This window comes from Syngnathoides biaculeatus, chromosome 5, assembly GCF_019802595.1.
Source record: "Syngnathoides biaculeatus isolate LvHL_M chromosome 5, ASM1980259v1, whole genome shotgun sequence".
In the NCBI taxonomy this organism is placed as follows: domain Eukaryota; kingdom Metazoa; phylum Chordata; class Actinopteri; order Syngnathiformes; family Syngnathidae; genus Syngnathoides; species Syngnathoides biaculeatus.
The window spans coordinates 18,665,745-18,684,904 of record NC_084644.1 but is presented as its reverse complement, the minus strand read 5'-3'; the positions used below and the strand labels follow the sequence as shown (position 1 = coordinate 18,684,904).

At 40.1% G+C, this 19,160-nt stretch overlaps 1 protein-coding gene across 3 annotated transcripts in view; it reads left to right on the top strand.

Moving 5' to 3' along the window:
* oxr1a (oxidation resistance 1a) overlaps positions 1-19,160 on the top strand; it is a 246,778-nt gene that overhangs the window by 183,490 nt on the left and 44,128 nt on the right. For all 3 annotated transcript variants that reach the window (XM_061820573.1, XM_061820571.1, XM_061820572.1), the window contains 3 exons: positions 4,056-4,138; positions 13,603-13,710; positions 16,881-16,994. In XM_061820573.1, coding sequence (XP_061676557.1) covers positions 4,056-4,138; positions 13,603-13,710; positions 16,881-16,994 — 305 coding nt within the window. The remainder of the gene's footprint in view (positions 1-4,055; positions 4,139-13,602; positions 13,711-16,880; positions 16,995-19,160) is intronic.

The window sequence follows — 19,160 nt, the reverse complement described above, 5'->3', positions numbered from 1 at the left end:
ATGCATAAAAGTCTGTAACAGTACAGAATCGTATGCCAGGACAAACAACTAATTTATACGTCCGCCAATTTTTTTCGCCATTTTAAAACTTTACTTGCCAGACTCTGTATGTGTTCGCATATGGCAAGGGCCCAGTAACTTCCGAACATGCTTGCATTTCCTGTTTCAGGGTGAACACTGAATTTTTAGGAGCAGAGTTGTTTAGTTAACAACATTTATGAAATAAACGTAAATTAATGTCAAGACTACACAAAATAAGCAACGTCTTTCAATCTTCTGTGTGATTTTTCGAGCTCGACTGTGCAGATTTGCTCGTCAAATGTGAGTGACTGTCAATGTATTAATTTTACCTCTCCTCGATCCTCAGTGTCCCACTTCTTCAGTGATTTCTTTCCTTGTATGACTTCCTGTATTTTGGGGTTCCTCCACCAAGTCTCGTTCTCCCCTTTCCTCTCATAAGACAGCATGTACTCTCCTGCCTGTCTCTCTGATCACCTTGGCTGTCGTAGTCCAGTCTTCCAGGGCCTCCTCCTGTCTGCACAACTTTCTTCCTTTCTCAGCTTCCACCACATGGTTCTCTGCTCTACCTTTGTATTATTAAACTTCCTACCTACCACTCAAGTCATCTTACACACCACCATCCTATGCTGTCAAGCTACACTGTCCCCTACCACTACCTTACTGTCCGTCACTTACTTCAGATTACATCACCTCTACAAAATATAATCCACCTGCGTGCTTCTACATGCGTTCTTGTAGGTCACTGTATGTTCCTGCCTCTTCTGGAAAAAAGTGTTCACTACTGCCATTTCCATCCTTTTTGCAAAGTCCACCACCATCTGTCCTCAAAGTTCCTTTCCTGGATGCCATACTTACCCATCACTTCATCGCCCCTGTTTCCTATGCCAACATGTCCATTGAAATCTGCACCAATCAAAATTCTCTTTCTGTCTGGGATGCTCAGGACTACTTCGTCTAGTCCCTTCCAGAATTTCTCCTTCCACTCTCAGTCACATCCTGCCTGTGGGACTTCGCCTCTGATCACATTAGAAATAACACCCTCAATTTCAAATTTCAGCCTTATCACTCAATCTGTTACTCTTTTCACCTCCAAAACATTCTTAGTCAGGTCTTCCTTTGAAATAACTCCTGCTCCATTTTTCATCCCATCTACGCCATGGTAAAATAATTTAAACCCTGCTCCTAAAGTTCTATCCTTATTACCTTTCCACCTGCTCTCTTGGATGCACAATACAGTGAAGAAAATAAGTATTTGAACAGATCATACATACAGTATTTGAATATATAGCAAGTTCTACCACGGTGCATGTCCACGGTGAGAGAGATAATCTAAAAAGAAAAATCCAGAAATCACAATTTATGATTTTTTTATTAATGTTATACAGCTGCAGATAAGTATTTGAACACCTGAGAAAACCAATGTTAATATTCGGTACAGTAGCCTTTGTTTGCAGTTACAGTGGTCAAACGTTTCCTGTAGTTGTTCATCAGGTTTGCACATACTGCAGGAGGGATTTTGGCCCACAGATCTTCTCTAGATCAGACAGGTTTCTGGGCTGTCACTGAGAAACAAGGAGTTTCAGCTCCCTCTAAAGATTTTCTATTGGATTTATTTCTGGAGACTGGCTAGGCCACACCAGAACCCTGATATGCTTCTTTTGGAGCCACTCCTTAGTTTTCTGGCCTGTGTGCTTTGGGTCATTGTCATGTTGAAAGACCCAGCCACCACCCATCTTCAATGGTCTGATTGAGGGAAAGAGGTTTGGACTTCCTCAAGTGTCACATTACGCACAAGTCATTTGAAAGCAATTAGAGTTTTACGCAGATGTAAGTTGGGAATCAGGATCTGTATTTTGTGGACAACAACAACAACAAAAGTGTCAACAACAGAAACTGGCTCTCGGGAGATGTGAAATGTCACCTCTATGATTGGAAGGATCCCAATCTGTAATGTGAGGTTAAAAGGTTCTGACTAGATACAGTCGGGCTCGCCTCGATGCGGGCCTTTGGCTCCAAAACTAGTCCTCTTGGGAGGAGTTGGAGTCTTCCAATCTGGATGTGGCCTCTGTGGGAGATAGTAGGTGTAGGGATATTAGTAGATAAGTAGACCAAGTAGGTGTATGCATATTTGTTGCCCTGGGGCTCACTTCCTGTATGTTGGGATGAAAGAGAGTGTATCCTCTCTCCATTGCCATGTGGGGTGGACAGGTCTTGTCTGTTGATAACTGAGTACCCACATTTTTTTAAATCCTTGGAGGCAGTGCTTTCAGGGAGTCCCTCTCCCAACACATTTGATCGGGACCGCTGTATTGAAGCAGATTAACAATTATGAATGACGGAATGAGTGACTACATAGTTTGAAAGACACATAGCAATCAGATGTGGTATTTTAAATGCACAATGTAACATATTTCTATTGACCATTCAGACACATATGATTGACACTACACAAAGGAGACGAGAGAGGATCAAACTTCAAAATTGCCTCAAAACGGACGTTTTCAACCAGATAGTGATAAGGTGGCCATTAGTTTTTAGGATTTAGGAGTGATATTTCAATCTTATTTTTCCCATTATTCTTGTTGTAAGACCTGAGATGAATGTTGGCCATTTTTTTCATTGGATATCTTAATACAGGGGTGCTCAATGCGTCGATCGCGAGGCAGTTTTGGTCGATCGCGACGGTGTGGCGAGGAGGAAAAAAAAAAAACAGACATCAGCCGTATTTTTTTTTTACTTTAGCTCACCGTCCGTGCATGTGCAAATAACGACAGTACAGGAAAACACGCTGTTAGGGAGTTCCTTCCCTGTTTTAAGCTCTCGCTTAAGAAATCATAACAAACATGAGTATGGATGCTGCAGTAAAGAAAACAAAAATGTATCACTTTCATACGGAATGTTAGGCGGACTTTTTTTTTCACGTCATTTTCGAAGTGCGTCCGCCTCATCTGCCAGTGTAGTGAAATATGGAACGGCATCTTCAAACAGTTTATGGAAAATACGACACTGATATTCCGCCGAAAAGCAAGCTCAGAATGAGAAAAGTAAACGAACTAAAATTTTTCATGCAAAAAGTTCAACGGTGAAAGCCACCACCATTGTTTCTGGTGATCATGAGAGGCTAGATGCTTGAGAAGTAGATCTTGGGGTAAAAAAAGTCTGGGCACCCCTGTCTTAATACTTTTGTTCCAGCTTCTTTAGTCTTTGTTATACTCGTTCATCTAATCCCTTAGTATTTCATCCACTCTCATTCCTTCAACACTGTTCCTCCAACACCCCCTTCTTTTTCCTTCTTCAGTTGCTTGTCAACATTGACACTACATTTCTCCACACATTTATGCTGCTATATCCAGATGTAATTTCTAATCACTGCATCTTTATTTTTCATTAAATTGCCAGTAATACAGCATAATTTCTCTCTTCCCAGCACATTTGGTGGTGCGTCTCCCAAATCCCCAAACAACACTACCAAACTATGCGCTTATATCATCACCAACCCGCGTGTACCACTATTCCACATATCACCCATTAGTCAATAAAGATACAGCGCTAAGCCCTCTCATCTCTTACTATCCACCCTCAGTCCTAACTCTCTATCTTTATCTTGACTGTCACACTTCTTATCTTTTTTTTCCTTTAAGACCTCTCAGCTTCTCATCCAGAGCAACGTTCTGATGGAGGTCAGCCTGGTCTCTGGTGTGAGAGGCAGTCCTGGGAAGACTACAATGTGAACTCTTTTCAACAGCTGTCATTGGTCTGCACGGTGATCTATGAGGAGGGGGTGGGGGTGAGTGGCAGACGAGGACAACGTGAGAGAACGTGTAATAGCAAGAGTGTAGAAGCAGCAGGAAGCAAAGAGAGAGAGTGCGAGAGAGAAAGCTGTCCGGCGCTCACAGCTCACATCGCTGGCTGGCCAGCTCCCTCACTGTTGACGAATGAGCGGTCTACCCACAGGGCTGGGAAACGGCAGCTTGTGACAATCTGGGGAGAGAGGAACATGAATGTAATGCGTACCTTGCCTCGCCTGCTTACAGATACTGGCCAGAAGAAGACCCCAGAGAAGAAGGATGGGAGACGTATGTCGTTCCAGAGACCCAAAGGGACCATTGAATATTCTGTGAGTAACACACGAGCAAATAAGCTGTTTGTGTAATGTTGTTTAGTGTGTCTGACCATCTCCTGCTTGCATGGTGCTGCAACTGCTCTGCGTGTGCGTCAGCTGGTAGTCATCTCTTGTTCTGATTTGCTTTTCAGGGGATGTTTGTGTGGACGGTCTAACCATGCTTGGTAGCTTATTAGTGACAACAAAATTTTATTTCAGTTTTTGCATGTGCAACACGTGTACCAAAGCCTCAAACTACTTGTGTGTGTTTATGTGCTGACATTTTGGGGGGGAAAGCAGACTGAAATGTGGAAAATGTGTTGAAGGACTTACTGTACAGCTATATCATCATAAATAAAAAGCAGGGGAAGGTATTTATAGTTTTGTGTGGTTCTGTAAGTGGATTAAAGGCAGAATATTTGTTTTTCCATTCAGCTCTGTGCCACATATCGGCAGCATTCCACCACAGAGCTAGCTGTGCTTGCGAATGACCTTCCAATTGCATCGTAATGTCTATTGATTTAGCTGTTGTTTAGGAGAAGGCCAGTGAAGTGTTTTGGGGGATCTCTTATTCTAGTTGCATTAACTGAAAATAGAGCTTGGTACTACTTTGCTGGGTGTTCTTGAAATGACCCTCAAATGCATCTGCAGTCAGATGTCTTTTCCTCACCCCTCTCCGTGGCAACAGTGAGGAGTAGGATGACTCTGGCTCTGCTCATTCTGTGTGTCTGTCTGCTGAGGATCAAAAGCCTGGTCTACTCCAGTTTGTTTTCTCTTACTTTTCCAGTCCCTAGTTTTGCTCTGGCTGCTTGAATAGGGTTCTTGAGCCAGTGGGCATCCTCTACCCTTGCCCATCTCCACAACGACCTCCCTAATCTATCAGTCATTCCACATCTGCTGATTGACAATGCCCTTGTTTAACTCACAAAGGATTGTACACCAGTTTCTTTCTAAAAATACTGTCATTGTCTTGCTATGAGCGCCAACACAAAAATACCTACATATAGCTGTACTGGTGGTAAAGCTAAAAGGGATACATGTAGTGGTGAATTTTGGGTAAGAAACCACTTTATACTGAAGCCCAGCAGATGCCATATTATTTTTGTCAGCAATCACACTTTTCTGCACATTCTGCATTATTACCACTATTCCACTTTGCTGATAATGTAATGAATTAGCATAATGATTGTTTCCTGCAGCCTGACATCCAGCATTGCCCCTAGCGGGGATTCTCGTGGCAAGAAAATGTTACAAAAAAAGACATAACCAAGGCAATGTCATACAGCCTCGCTTGCATTGTGATGGAGACCTTGCCAGCTATGACAATGTTTGAGGAACAACTTTATCTTAAACTTATCACCTGTGCCGAGAGGTCAGTCGGCCGTATTTACCTCTTTTGCACTAAAGTAGATAACTTTATTATCTTTCTCCCAGCTTCTACAGGAAAATGGTGGGTTTCCTCTTATGCCTCCTTATCAATGTCATCTTCTTCCCCCTCACTCACCCTGTACTTCACACATGGGCCTCTTTCACTACCTGCATTTGTTCTTGTTGGAAAAAAAAACCTAAACAGCTATAACCCATCTGCCTCGGCACTGATAACACCAGTCCATCAGTCTTGTCCACCTATTGCGTGACCTGCATCCAATTATAAATTGGTTGAACTCTGTAAGAACAACAGGGATTGATGAGGACACACAAAGATGAAGGCAGAAGAAAATTAAAAGTAACTCAGACATGAGCCTCTCAAGGGAGGTTCTCGATCTAGCCATCATCTGGCAGAGATGAAGCCCTCTCAAAGTCAAAGTAAATGAAGCTTTGAAAGGACATCTCCTGTATGTCATGTCACTATAGTCCTTCCATAAGCCGTGCAGGTTGGCTGCCACGTTGCATTTAAATACTGTAAAATTAGAATCTGCCTTGACGGTCAAATAATAGCCTGGAAAGAGAGTTCAATTTTTTTTACAGCTCTACATTTATTTGTGGCTGAAGCTATTCTTACCTGCATTGTCCAAGCGTAACACGGTGGCATCAAAACAGAAATTTGTAATTGAATCACTTAATTTGAACTGATGCCATTGGTCATGGTCATTTTTTTTCCTTGACAGTATCACTGTGGTATCAACAGTAACAACATGGGTCTAATTATTAATATTTTGCTGAGTGAGATTAAACATTTATTGTATTCAGCATATTAAAGCTTGTCAAATCATATACTGTTGTCTGAATAATTTATTGCTTATACTCTAAAAAGTATATGCATGGTAAATAGGCTTTTACTTGCATAGTTAGAATGTTTTTACATTCATCGTACTCATGTGCTTCATCACGGTTTCCTCATTCACCTACTAATGCTAGACACAGCATAAGGAGAAACTAACACTACTGTATGTTTGAATTCTAAATACAACATAAATCTAGAAGTTATGTACATCTGAGTTCCCCTTTCAGTACCAACTAATAACTACTTCAGTAACCATTCTGGGTCACACACTTTTTTTTTTTTTTATCACAGCCACAGTTTATTCCAAATTTTGATACCAGATTAGGTTCCACATTTGACCTTCACAGGCTGATGGCTGTCAAGAGCCTTGCTGCATATTGAATGAGCTACTTGATTGCAGACAGAAAGAATTCAAAATATGGGGATTCTAAGTTGTGCACTTAATGGATAAACTATAATTGTAACACAAGCAAGATGGCATTTGAAATTAAAACAGCTGCTTGCGTTGTCACTTGATTGCTGTTTCTCTCTGCTTGGTGTGTCTTTCTTTGTTCTAATAATTCATTCTGAGGACTATCAAAGCACAGACAGGGCTTTTAATCTGACACACAGAGAAATCTATGAAGGAATTCCCTTGAAAAGCACACAATTTTGTGACATATAGAGGCTCTAAAATTAGACCAAAACACTTGATGTAGTTGTTGGAGAGTAATGACAAATTCACCATGCCAACCGTCATCCCAATGTTTGGACTCACCAGTCATAAGATTAAAAGCAACGGCTGATGATATCTAACCAATATGTGCAGTTAAATTGTACATTCAAAGCCATTTCCATCTTACTTCACAGATTGTTTTTGGTTTTGTCCTTGCTTTCCTTCCTCTCATAATGCAACTTAATGTTCTACAAAAATGCCAACAGAGTCTGTTGCCAGCCATCCGTCTTCATGTTTAATTTAATATAATATATACACAGTGCCTTGTGAATGTATTTGGCCCTCTTGAACTTTTCAACCTTTCGCCACATTTCAGGGTTCAAACATAAAGATGTAAAATTTCCATTTTTTTTTTGTCAAGAATCAACAACAATTTGGACACTATCTTGAAGTGGAACAAAATTTATTGGATATTTTATACTTTTTAAACAAATAAACTGAAAAGTGGGGCGTGCATCATTAGTCGGCCCCTTTATTTTCAGTGCCGCAAACTCACTCAGAGGTTCAGTAAAGATCTCTGAATGATCCAATGTTGACTGATGATGATAAATGGAATCCACCTGTGTGTAATCAAGTCTCTGTATAAATGCACCTGGTCTGTGATATTCTCAGGGTTCTGTTTAAAGTGCAGAGAGCATCATGAAGACCAAGGAACACACCAGGCAGGTCCGAGACACTGTTGGGGAGAAGTTTAAAGCTGAATTTGGATACAAAAAGATTTCCCAAGCTTTAAACATCTCAAGGAGCACTCTGCAAGAAATCATATTGAAATGGAATTAGTATCAGACCACTTCAAATCTACTAAGACTCAGCCGTCTCTCTAAACTTTCACCTCGAACAAGAAGACTGATCAGAGATGCAACCAAGAGGCCCATGATCACTATGGATGAACTTCAGAAATCTACAGCTGAGGTGGGAGCGTCTGTCAATAGGACAACAATCAGTCGTACGCTTCACACATCTGGCCTTTATGGAAGAATGGCAAGAAGAAAGCAATTTCTCAATGATAAAAAGTCTCGTTTAAAGTTTGCCATAAGCCACCTGGGAGACACACCATACATGGAAAAAGGTGCTCTGGTCAGATGAAAGCAAAATCGAACTTTTTGGCCACAATGCAAAACGATATGTTTGGCATAAAACCAACACAGCTCATCACCCTGAACACACAATCCCCACTGTCAAACATGGTGGTGGCAGCCTCATGGTTTGAGCCTGCTTTTCTTCAGCAGGGACAGGGAAGATGGTTAAAATTGATGGGAAGATGAATGGTGCCAAATACAGCACCATTCTGGAAGAAACCCTTTTGGGGTCTGCAAAATACCTGAGACTGGGATGGAGATTTATCTTCCAACAGGACAATGATCCAAAACATAAATCTACAATGGAATGGTTCACAAATAAACGCATCCAGGTGTTAGAATGGCCAAGTCAAAGTCCAGACCTGAATCCAATCGAGAATCTGTGGATACAGCTGAAGACTGCTGTTCCAACCTCACTGAGCTCGAGCTGTTTTGCAATGAAGAATGGGCAAGAATTTCAGTCTCTCAATGTGCAAAACTCATCGAGACATACCCCAAGCGACATGCAGCTGTAATGGACCTTTCCTTTCAGTCACTCGTACAATAATAGGCAATCAGATAGCCGGATTGTCTTAACCCCTGGCTTGACACACCCCTGCCGTTATGTTGTCCCACAAGCAATACTGGTTGTCAGTAGCGTGCGCTTGGAAAAGTTAAGGTTACGAAGAAAATGGTCCTCAAATGTGCTTGGGGAACGTGCAATTCTGATCAAAGGTACCCTGCTAGGTTACAAGGCCCGGTTGATTCATTTTCCAAAGCCTAAAACACAGTTGACCATGTTTCTATGATGGAATAAGGCTTGCGGAAGACCGCACGTACGACTAAATGTGACCAATATCAACAAACACAAGGCTGTATGTTCGAAAGTAAGTGAGAGAGAAGTATCTTCTCTGAGTTTGATTTAACTATTATCAGTGCTTTATACATTGCAGAACAACTTTTACTTTGTTAGTATATCACTGACCTGCTGAATGAAGTGTGTAATGTTTTATGCCGAAGAGTCGGATTAGTGATATGTAAATGCGCGATGTCATGCAAGAGAAATGTCTATTTGCCCATTTGTATCACATCAGACTTTTAAGACCGAGCACTGGGTTCGATTACGAGCAAGTCAAACTTTTTCATCTGGTGACTATGATACTGACTAAGTTAATCCCTATTGTTTAAATGCACTTTGAGAAAATCAAACCTAACTCACTTATAAAGACTACAATGATATTACTCATGATCTTTCCAAGTAAAAAGTACTCATCCTGCTTTACATGTGCAGTATGATTCCACTATTTCATCCTGTTGGACTTCAATATGAAGTTTGTGAGGCGTCAAACTTTTTTGCATCGATCGTCAACATTTCGCTGTAACTCTGACATTGCGTCCTGCTCCATCCAAAATCATAATTCCGTCTACGTATCCTTGCGTGAAATAGTTGAGACCTCTGTAGAACCCCCTTGGACAAGTCTGACGCATTTAGCAAAAACCATACCGCAGTATTATCTGGAATATGCGATAGAGAATCGACTTCAAAACTGTTCTGTTCAATTCCCATTTTTGAAGCTTGTGGGACATGGCAACTGTAGCGGGGGGGGGGGGAGCTTAAGATCGGCAGTCTGAAAGGTTCATTGCAGCAAAAGCTGGCACGACAAAGTATTAATGCAAATGGGCCGAATAATATTGCATGCCACACTTTTAAGGTTTTTATTTGTTAAAAAAAAAGTTTAAAATATCCAATGAATTTCATTCCACTTCACAATCGTGTCCCATTTTATTCTTATATATATATATATCATGAACAATGCCTATTATCGATCCAGAGTGTAAACCCAGAGGCTCATTATTGATCCAGTGTAAACCCATAGGCTCCTTTTGGTATATACTATGATAGTGATAGTGGTTTTCTCTTTTCCACTTTTCCCCCTCTCTTATTCCCCTGTCAGTAGGTCAATAACTGGTCACATTTGTATGTCCCATGACCTCTTCTCATTAATTGAGATAGATGGATATAGTTGCAATTCAATCGATTGCCCAATTCTAACAGGCCCATAACCATCTTATTAGCAGGGGTTTGAAACATGGAGCCAGTTTGCCAAGATCCTAAACCTTTATTTCTTAAGCCAAAGGTAAACTATTTGTAACCATCTGCTTTCACTGTTTCCCCTATATTCTATCTAACATTAACTGAATCATCATCCATTTATGAAAAAAAAAGTTTATTTCTTTTTTTTTTTTTTTTTTTTTGCAGCCGTAGCATGACTAGCCTGTAATTGATGTACTACGGCTGAACCTGAAGCAACCTAAGATGTCTATCAAACAAGTAGCCATTTGCATTAATCAGTACCCAAGAAGTTGTTCAGTTTCAAAGAGTCGTCACGTCTCCTTCATGTGTAACATTGCCAAATTGTTTTAAACCTCAATGCAATGATTTTTATCCAAATATTCAGTGCATTGATGAAATAATCCATTTATAAGATGTTCTTGCATGACAGCCCTAAGTCTTACTATTACTGTACATTACTGCTTTTTATTTTATTACAGCAGAGTCATCAAAAATGCCCCATTTACTGGCTTTTTCCACATTGACTTTGCTTCACATCCACTATTTTTTATTGATTGACTGAGCTCCTTGCTGTAGCCAACAACATAAAACAATACTCTTAAATAAGGCCATGGATGGGGAATATCTTGCTTCGCTTAATCTGTTGCCATTTATTGCTCCCTGGTTCACCTCTATCCCTCCTTGTCCCTGGTTTTGTCTGCCTTATTAGACCCCAAGATTTCAATCAGTAAACCTCATATACGGTGGATCTGACCTCGAGGAGTGTAAAAACTAAAATCACGTCTATTTTTACCCAGTTAACACTAGAAAGTACAGTTATTTGTTTTCAAATGTAGGGAGTAAAAGGAAGAATCAGAGAAGAAATACTCAGTTATAGTGCAACCATCCATCCGTTTTCCAAGCTGCTTATCCTCACCCAAACAGGAAAAGTTATTGACAGTTACTATTATTGTTACCAAGCCTAACAATAAACGTAATTACACAAATAATGCGGAAATTTGTCCCAAAATATTTTCAAAAAGTTAATAGAGTGAATTATATTTAGGTATGGTTAAAAAATAAAAAATACATTCACATTGTATCGTTACATACAGGTACATAGAGTGGTTAAAAAAAAAGGTATACATATACATTTTGATATGATATTTGATGTCTTATGTTACACATTTATATTTATTACGGTAATGTGCCCCCCCAACCTGAACTCTATGACTTCCTCGGGGAGCTTGCATTTTACGATAGTTAATGTAGCATGTTTTTTACTACTGCATAAAGATCAGAAATGACTGCCGTGAGTTTGTTTTTACTTAAACCAAGACAAAAAATGTTGACTAAAACGGCTAGTTGTGCAGCCGCTTTTAAAAGAAATGTGTCATCACTCGTGCCGATGATGCCGGCAACCCGGAAGTCGCACTGCAGTCAGAAACAAATATAGCTTCAGGAGATCTTCAGGTAGGTACAAAGACAACGTGAGCTCAAACTACGTAATACGAGCGTCATGGGCAGATTAAAAAAAAAAAAAATTCCCCACAAACGTCATGGATGGCACAGAGGATTACATGCTGTGGGAGCAAAATAAGATCACTGTTCATGAATTCAGGAGGCACCAGAACTGTACCAAGTCACCGAAGGTAGCTACGATGGATATTTTTCAGATTGGAGATGAGCCAGATGTTGCTTTTGAAGTAATGGCCAAGGATGTGTAATGTAGAGCATAAACTGCACTATGCGCAAACGTTTATGCACAAATATTTAATGCAAAAAATCTTTACGTCAAACAGTGTTAAATATTTATTTAAGACTGTAATATGTGTTATCAACAATGTTAATAAAATGTTATGCCATTATAAAGCATTTATTTTAGTTGGTTGAGGGATTCTGTTCCGACAGTTGCGGGTACCAGGACAAGCGTGTCCTATGTCCTGTCCCGAGATTATATTACAGCACGTGCACAATGATTATAATTCATGATTGTTGTACAGACAGATTTTTTAAAAACAAAATATAAATACAGATAATTCAAATTGGTGGTGCGCATTGTACAATGGTAGGAGGGTTTTCCTGATTTTTTTTTTTTTTTTTTTTTTTAAATGGGTCAACTTTAAGGGTGCGGATTATACTTCAGGACGCGTTATACGAAATTACGTTAAATAATGAACTTTTTAAAAATTGCCAGATACTTCAAACGTCAGGCTTCCAAATGGTCAAGAATTGAGATATGGCATGGCTGCCGACGGCAAGACACATTGCGCAAATAATACATAAATAGACTTTAGATCGATCTAATCTGCCTTTTTGGTAATGGCCGATATTTAGCAATTTATGCTGCTCAGATTTATCGGGATTCGCCAATCCGATCAATGACTTCATTAGCTGGCTCGTCAAAAGATATTTATTCCTCATTGTCATCTTGCATGATATAGTTTAACTGAACAGCTTGATTATTTTTAGCCTTGTCGCGTTTCTTTTGATCTTGTACTGTAAATATCTGATGGTCAATAAAGTTGGGGGGGGTGTCGGTATGGGACAGACACAATATAAATATTATTCAATCTGATATTTACGTTTGTATGATGATCTTAAAGTGTGAAAACTGTGCAAAAACAAGAATTTGATAAGAATACTTTTTTGCAGCACTGGGCATTACATGAAGTGCATGTACTGTACATCCATACTAAAATATACACGTACCACTTGCCATAACCATGATCTGTCTTTCTAGTGCCAAACCTAATCGCAGTCCTTTGTGGTATGTCTTATGGAATATGTTGCTGTAGACATATTATTTTGTAAATGAAAAGAAAACAAAAATATGAAAAACCTATGATTAATCAGCCAACAAAGATTCAGCTGACTGCTAAATAATTGCCGAAGTCAGCTAGGGCAAGTTCCAGCTGTCACGGCAAGCTAGCATTCACAGGAGAACATAGACCACTCAATTTTTTTTTCTCATATGTATCCTTAACGCTATTTTATTTTATTTAGAATCATGATGCCTCGCGATGTGTACTCAAGTCAATTCATATTTTTGCCAATAATTTTGCATTCCATGGAAAATATTCTTCCGTTGGAGTTGTAACTTGCAGAACTCAACAAACTCAAGCTCACAAAAGAAAGCAAACCATACTAACATCTGCACAGTGATGATTGCAAACATTGTTTTCCCATTTGCCTCTCATAGCCATTACTTCTTTTTTTTTTTTTTAACCTATCCTGTTCAGCTGCATGGCCTTGGAGAATGGTGCCTCTGTATTTTTTTGTGCTGGAACCATTTTGCTGTGCAAGAGTGATGTTTGAAGTATTCCCTCTGCTTCTTTTCTAAACCGTGTTACATAAAGTCTGACCATCTTTATGGGAAACCCCTAAAAGAAGCAAGTGCATGATTTCCTGTGCTCTCTCTTGGTCCAGGTGGAATCTCGGGACACATTGAACAGCATTGCACTCAAGTTTGACACCACACCCAACGAGCTGGTTCAGCTGAACAAGCTGTTCTCCAGGGCAGTTGTGCCTGGCCAGGTGTGAACCGCCGTGTACGCCTCACCATTGTCTTTAGCACCATCCCTTTGACTCTTCTAAATCAGCCACGTGACTACAGCCATTCTCTCTTTTTTTTTTCATGATAGCACAAAAATGAATAGGGATGCATCAAGCATGGTGAATCTGCATCCACAAATGCAATGCGTGTGTGTTACTGAAGTGTTTGAGGGAATCATTATCCACTACATGTATGAGTCCTTTCTTGGCACTAGCCAATCAGAGGCAGAGTAGGGTGGGTTATATTTCCATGACTACAGTGGACATAATACTTTTTTTTTAAACTCGATACATTTTCAGTGTTCAGCGTTACATTTTCAGTAATACCTGGCACACAGCTCATGATGCAGCGAGGTGTTGGCAGACACTTTGGACGCTTTAGGGAAAGTTTACTGTATATTACGTTTAAAAAGGCCATGACCTAACTAGCTAGTTGAGCTAAGGAGCTGAAACAGTTGCTGTCTCACTTGATCAAGGTGACATAGATAAGTCACTAACCGATGGACCAATTCTGGAACCAGAAGCATTCCCGTACGTAACAATATTATAGCCCAAAAGAGAGGATATGTTTCAAGAAATAAGGGGCATCTCAACATATTACAGACTTTACAATAGTGATAAAACGCACCAACCAATCACATGCGAGTTAAGTCAACACCTTGTAAAAGCTGCATCTTGGGCCAAATTCACTGGTTGCACGCAGCTCACACAAAGAGAATGAGAAACAAAGTGGGGGGGGGGTGTATGTGTGTGTAAGTTTAGTGAAAGACGGATCAGAATATTAACGATAAAGAAATAAAACATTTGGAATAAATGGTCCTTAGAATGGAACAGTCAGTGCCATTTTTGTTTCGTCTTCTTTGTGGGTAGTTCCCACTGGGAGCACTTGTTAAAACTGTCCCTGTGAGCCTTTATGAATAAAAACAAGATTTTGAAAATGCATAACCTCAAAAACAGTTTAGTGCAATGGATAAAAATATTGTACCAACATTACAAAAGATAACAGCAGTAATAAAATACTACTAGAGTATACAGCTGGATCATGAAGCAAGAGTTGTGATGTAGCGGAAGATTACTGTATCTGTATTCAGTGATGATGGATTGCAGGGACTTAATGTTCTGGGGATGAGAGTTATTGTTTCCATGATATCTGCATCCTAGAACTCAGTCTCAAGTGAAAATGAGCAGTGTAAATATGTTTATCCCCCTCCATTTCAGGTGGGACTGGCATTAAAAAGCTTAAAGCCTCTTTTTAAATGAATTGTTCACTATTTCCCAAACTGCTGCTTTTTGGAAAGTGTTAAGTTGAGTTCTGTGCCAGCATGAAATGCTTAGAGAGAGAGAAAGAGAGAGAGAGAAATACCACAGTGCTATGAAAAGGTTCTGGGTAGCCTTCTTAAATTTTTAGTTCAAGATCATGAAACAAAATATTGGACAGTCACAACCAAAGTCTGCTTCAATGCTGTTTTTAGATTATTTCATTTGTTAAGGAAGAAACATATTCAATGTTACCTGCCCCTCTGTGAAAATTATAATGCCAACCCCCCCCCACCCCCCCCCAACCTACAGTAATTGCAAACCCAATTCCAATGTTGGAATGTTGTGTTAAACATAAAAACTGTGTACAATGATCTGAAAATCATGTTCAACCTATATTTAACTGAATACACCTAAAAGACAAAATACGGGTGTACCTCTTCCTACGAACCTAATCCAGTCCGGAAATTGTTTCGTAACGTGAAATTTTCCTAGGTAGAAGCGCATTTTACATGTGAATAACCTAATCCACCCCCGCCCCTGCCAAGAATAAACATTCAAAGTACATAATGTAAAGAATAATACAATATGTTCCTTTACCTTTGGCGTTGAGTGTGTGGCGAGGAAAAGGGCATCGTGGGAGACGGCGGAAAAGGCAAACGTTTTATAGACAAGAGAAAGCTTATGTATGAACATACGCACGCATACAACCTAATTCCAGTGAAGTTTCTTGGGGCCCATTGTGAAGAAATATGAATAAATCTTGCAAAAAACATAAACGAAAAAATCTCATGAAAAAGTGACAACAACAAGCTTGACAACGTGTGACACCGCTAGCGTGATTCCATGATAGTCGAGTGAAAAGCATCATGGGTATAGATTCATGTTCCTCCTAGCCATTGGGATAGTAGGAAGATGTTACGGCGATAGCCAATGGGAGAGCAGCTCTATCACACCGGGCAAACCAAAATACACGATGTCTACGTTTGGTGGAATTTGGGGGCTGCGAATCCAGCACCTATTTATTTCTTCCGTATCCTGAATTTCCTTCGTAACTGGAGATGTTCAGAAGCGGTACCACTGTACTTCATGTTCAAACTAATTAACTTTGTTTTTAGCAAATAATGAGTAACTTTGAACTTTATGGCTATGTACACACACACACACATAAATAGAGATATTTGTTGCTTTAACTTGTAAGCACCGACTTGAGATATGAGCACTTTAACTTGGCATTGAACTCAACACACTTTACTGTAAGCAGCAGTTTGACAAAAGTAAACAGTTAAATTAAAAAGAGGCTTCAAGCTGTTTAATGCCAGTCTCAGTTGTAATATTGACGACAAACCATTCACACTCCACTGAACGGGTATAGACAATTTAGAGTCAATGAAATATACTGTATCATAAGTGTTTTTGGGCTTTGGAGGAAACCTGAGTACTTCGAGAAAACCTATACAGGGATTCAAGAACATCCAAATTCCACACAGGAAGGCCAGAGCCCGGATTTGAATATGCAACCTCCAAACTGTGAGGTGGATTTGGCAACTAATTTTTTTAAGTGCCACCTTATAAGCACTACATATGAAATCTTCAACAAATGGAGATTCCAGTTGTCTCAATTGAAAGTTTGCAAAGTTCTATGTCTTAGATGGATGAGAATCTACACAGAGATTCCAGCCATAACTTATTCTGACAAGTGACCTGAACAGGAAAGACCACTGAACTAATCCTTTCTGCTTATCTTTTGCATTCCCATCTTGTACAAGGTGTTGTTAGGCTGTGTTGACAGGTGGCAGATGTTGTTCCTGCTCTATCCTTGGGCATGTACTTGTTCATGCATGTCTGTGCAAAGGCAATGTCTGTGTAAACACAGACATGTATTGTGTTTGCAGGTTTTGTATGTTCCTGATCCTGAGTACGTCTCCAGTGTTGGAAGCTCCCCTTCCCTCAGTCCCATCAGCCCTTTGTCCCCCACCTCCTCAGAAGCTGATTTAGAGAAGGTGACGGTAGGTTGACTACACCTCTATTGCACAATCCCACCCATAATTAGTATTAGTCATCATTAAAAATGTATGGATGAAACACTAAGAAATAGTCATATCACTAATTGATTATAGTCTCCAAAACTATCAAGCATATTAATATTCCAATATTGCTAAAATAGAGCTAACAGGGTTCGCACGCGCCCCTAAAAGTCCCTAAAAAACCCTACATTTCTGAGGGTCCATTTAGGGGCCCCTAAAAGTCCTTAAAATTCACCGAATTCAAAGGGAGGATCTCTACCGCCAAAATTCTCCCTAAAAAAATGTATCTTTTATTTTAAAAAAATCGAGATCCGTCTGGCGTCCAAAACAGCCGGAAATTGCCAAGCGAAGTCACTCTGTGTTCACAACTTTTTCTTATAGTCGCCATCTTGTTGATATTCCATTGTTTGTTTTTGTGAGTAGGCATTTCACTTCGTCTTCGTAGCGCAGTTCTTTGATTGATCCAATAAGATGCTTGTATCATGGGGGAGTGCATTTTTCAAGATGCTTGGGTTGGAAGTAAAGAGTTTGGGCTCTGGGTTCGTCGAGATCCCAAAGTTCGGCACATGTTCTGTCCTCTGTGCAAACAGAGTTACTAGCTTGGAAAGATGGGTGTCTAAGAACTGGAGTCGCACCAGAAAAACACAAGACACGCTGATTTGGCGAAGAGGGTCTCATCTTCTATCAGTATGAATCTGTTTCTGTCAAAATATCAAGATAGTGAAGCATCAACTTCAGCCAGTAGTAGGGATCGACCAAGCACCAGTACAGGCAGTGCATGTGCACCTACAGTTGTCCACACACCTTCGGGTCCAGGACTTCAACCAGCCAGAAGTCAGGCTCTATGAACGTAGTTCAATACACGAAAACGGACTCGTTAAAGGCAGAGATCGTTATGTAGCCTAAATAAAATAAAAAGAATAACCAAACTGAAAAGATTGCAACAGGATTTATTGTGAATACGAAAACCTAAAATCAACAACCCCATGGACTTTTTCTTTATTAAAAATTGTAAAGAACAGGAACCAAAAAAATGTTCTTGCATCCAAGATCCCACAAAAAAGTAAATTTCTTTCGGCTTGTCCCTTTCGGGGTCGCCACAGCGTGTCATCTCAGATGAACGCACATATTTGTCTGGCACAGGTTTTACGCCAGATCCCCTTCCTGATGCAACCCTTCTCAGGGAGTGGAGACCCTGGTGGGATACGAACCCACAACTCCTGGTTTACCAAACCAATGCTCTAACCACTGACCCACAACATTTATTTAAAATACCACAGAGGGAGAGAGAATTTAATTACCGGTAACATAAAACATTCCTAGGGCGGCACAGTGGTGCAGCTGTAGAGTGTTGGCCTCAGAGTTCTGAGGACTGGGGTTCAAATCCCGGCCCCGCCTGGGTGGAGTTTGCATGTTCTCCCTGTGCCTGCGTGGGTTTTCTCCGGGCACTCCGGTTTCTTTCCACATCCCAAAAACATGCTTTAATTTGAGTCTCTAAATTGCCCCTGGGCACATCGAGACAAACAAATGCACTTACAATCACACCTAGGGGCAATTTAGAGTGCTCAATTAATGTTGCATGTTTTTGGAATGGGGGAGGAAACCAGAGTGCTTGGAGAAAACCAACGCAGGCACGGGGAAAACATGTAAACTCCACACAGCCGGGTCCGGGATTTAACTCAGGGACCTCAGAACTGTGAGGCCAATCTTTCCAGGTGAGTCACTGTGCCGCCCCTGATCATAAATATCAAAATTCAAAATTACATCATGTTCTCAAGGACAGAAAAAGATAGGTGCCTATAATTCCAAAGGCAGATAAAACTATAAAGTGGAGGTTATGTTTTTTCAAGGACTGGAGGGAGTGCGTGTCTAATATTCAGTATTCATTGTTTGCAGAAAAAAAGTCTGGTTGTCCTTGCATTCAGTGGAAGACTGAATATGTTCTTCTTTTGCTTTTACCTAATTTTTTTAAAAAGAGAAAACTAAATAATGGATATGAATGAATAATAATGAATTTTATTTCTAAAAGGCCTTTCAAAGTCAGTCTTCTATGAATGAATGTACTTTAAAAGCTTTCTTGATAGTTTTTACACTGTTGCACCCCTTTTGGAATGCATGGTACCTCCTTTCCACTTGGAACCTTCTAGG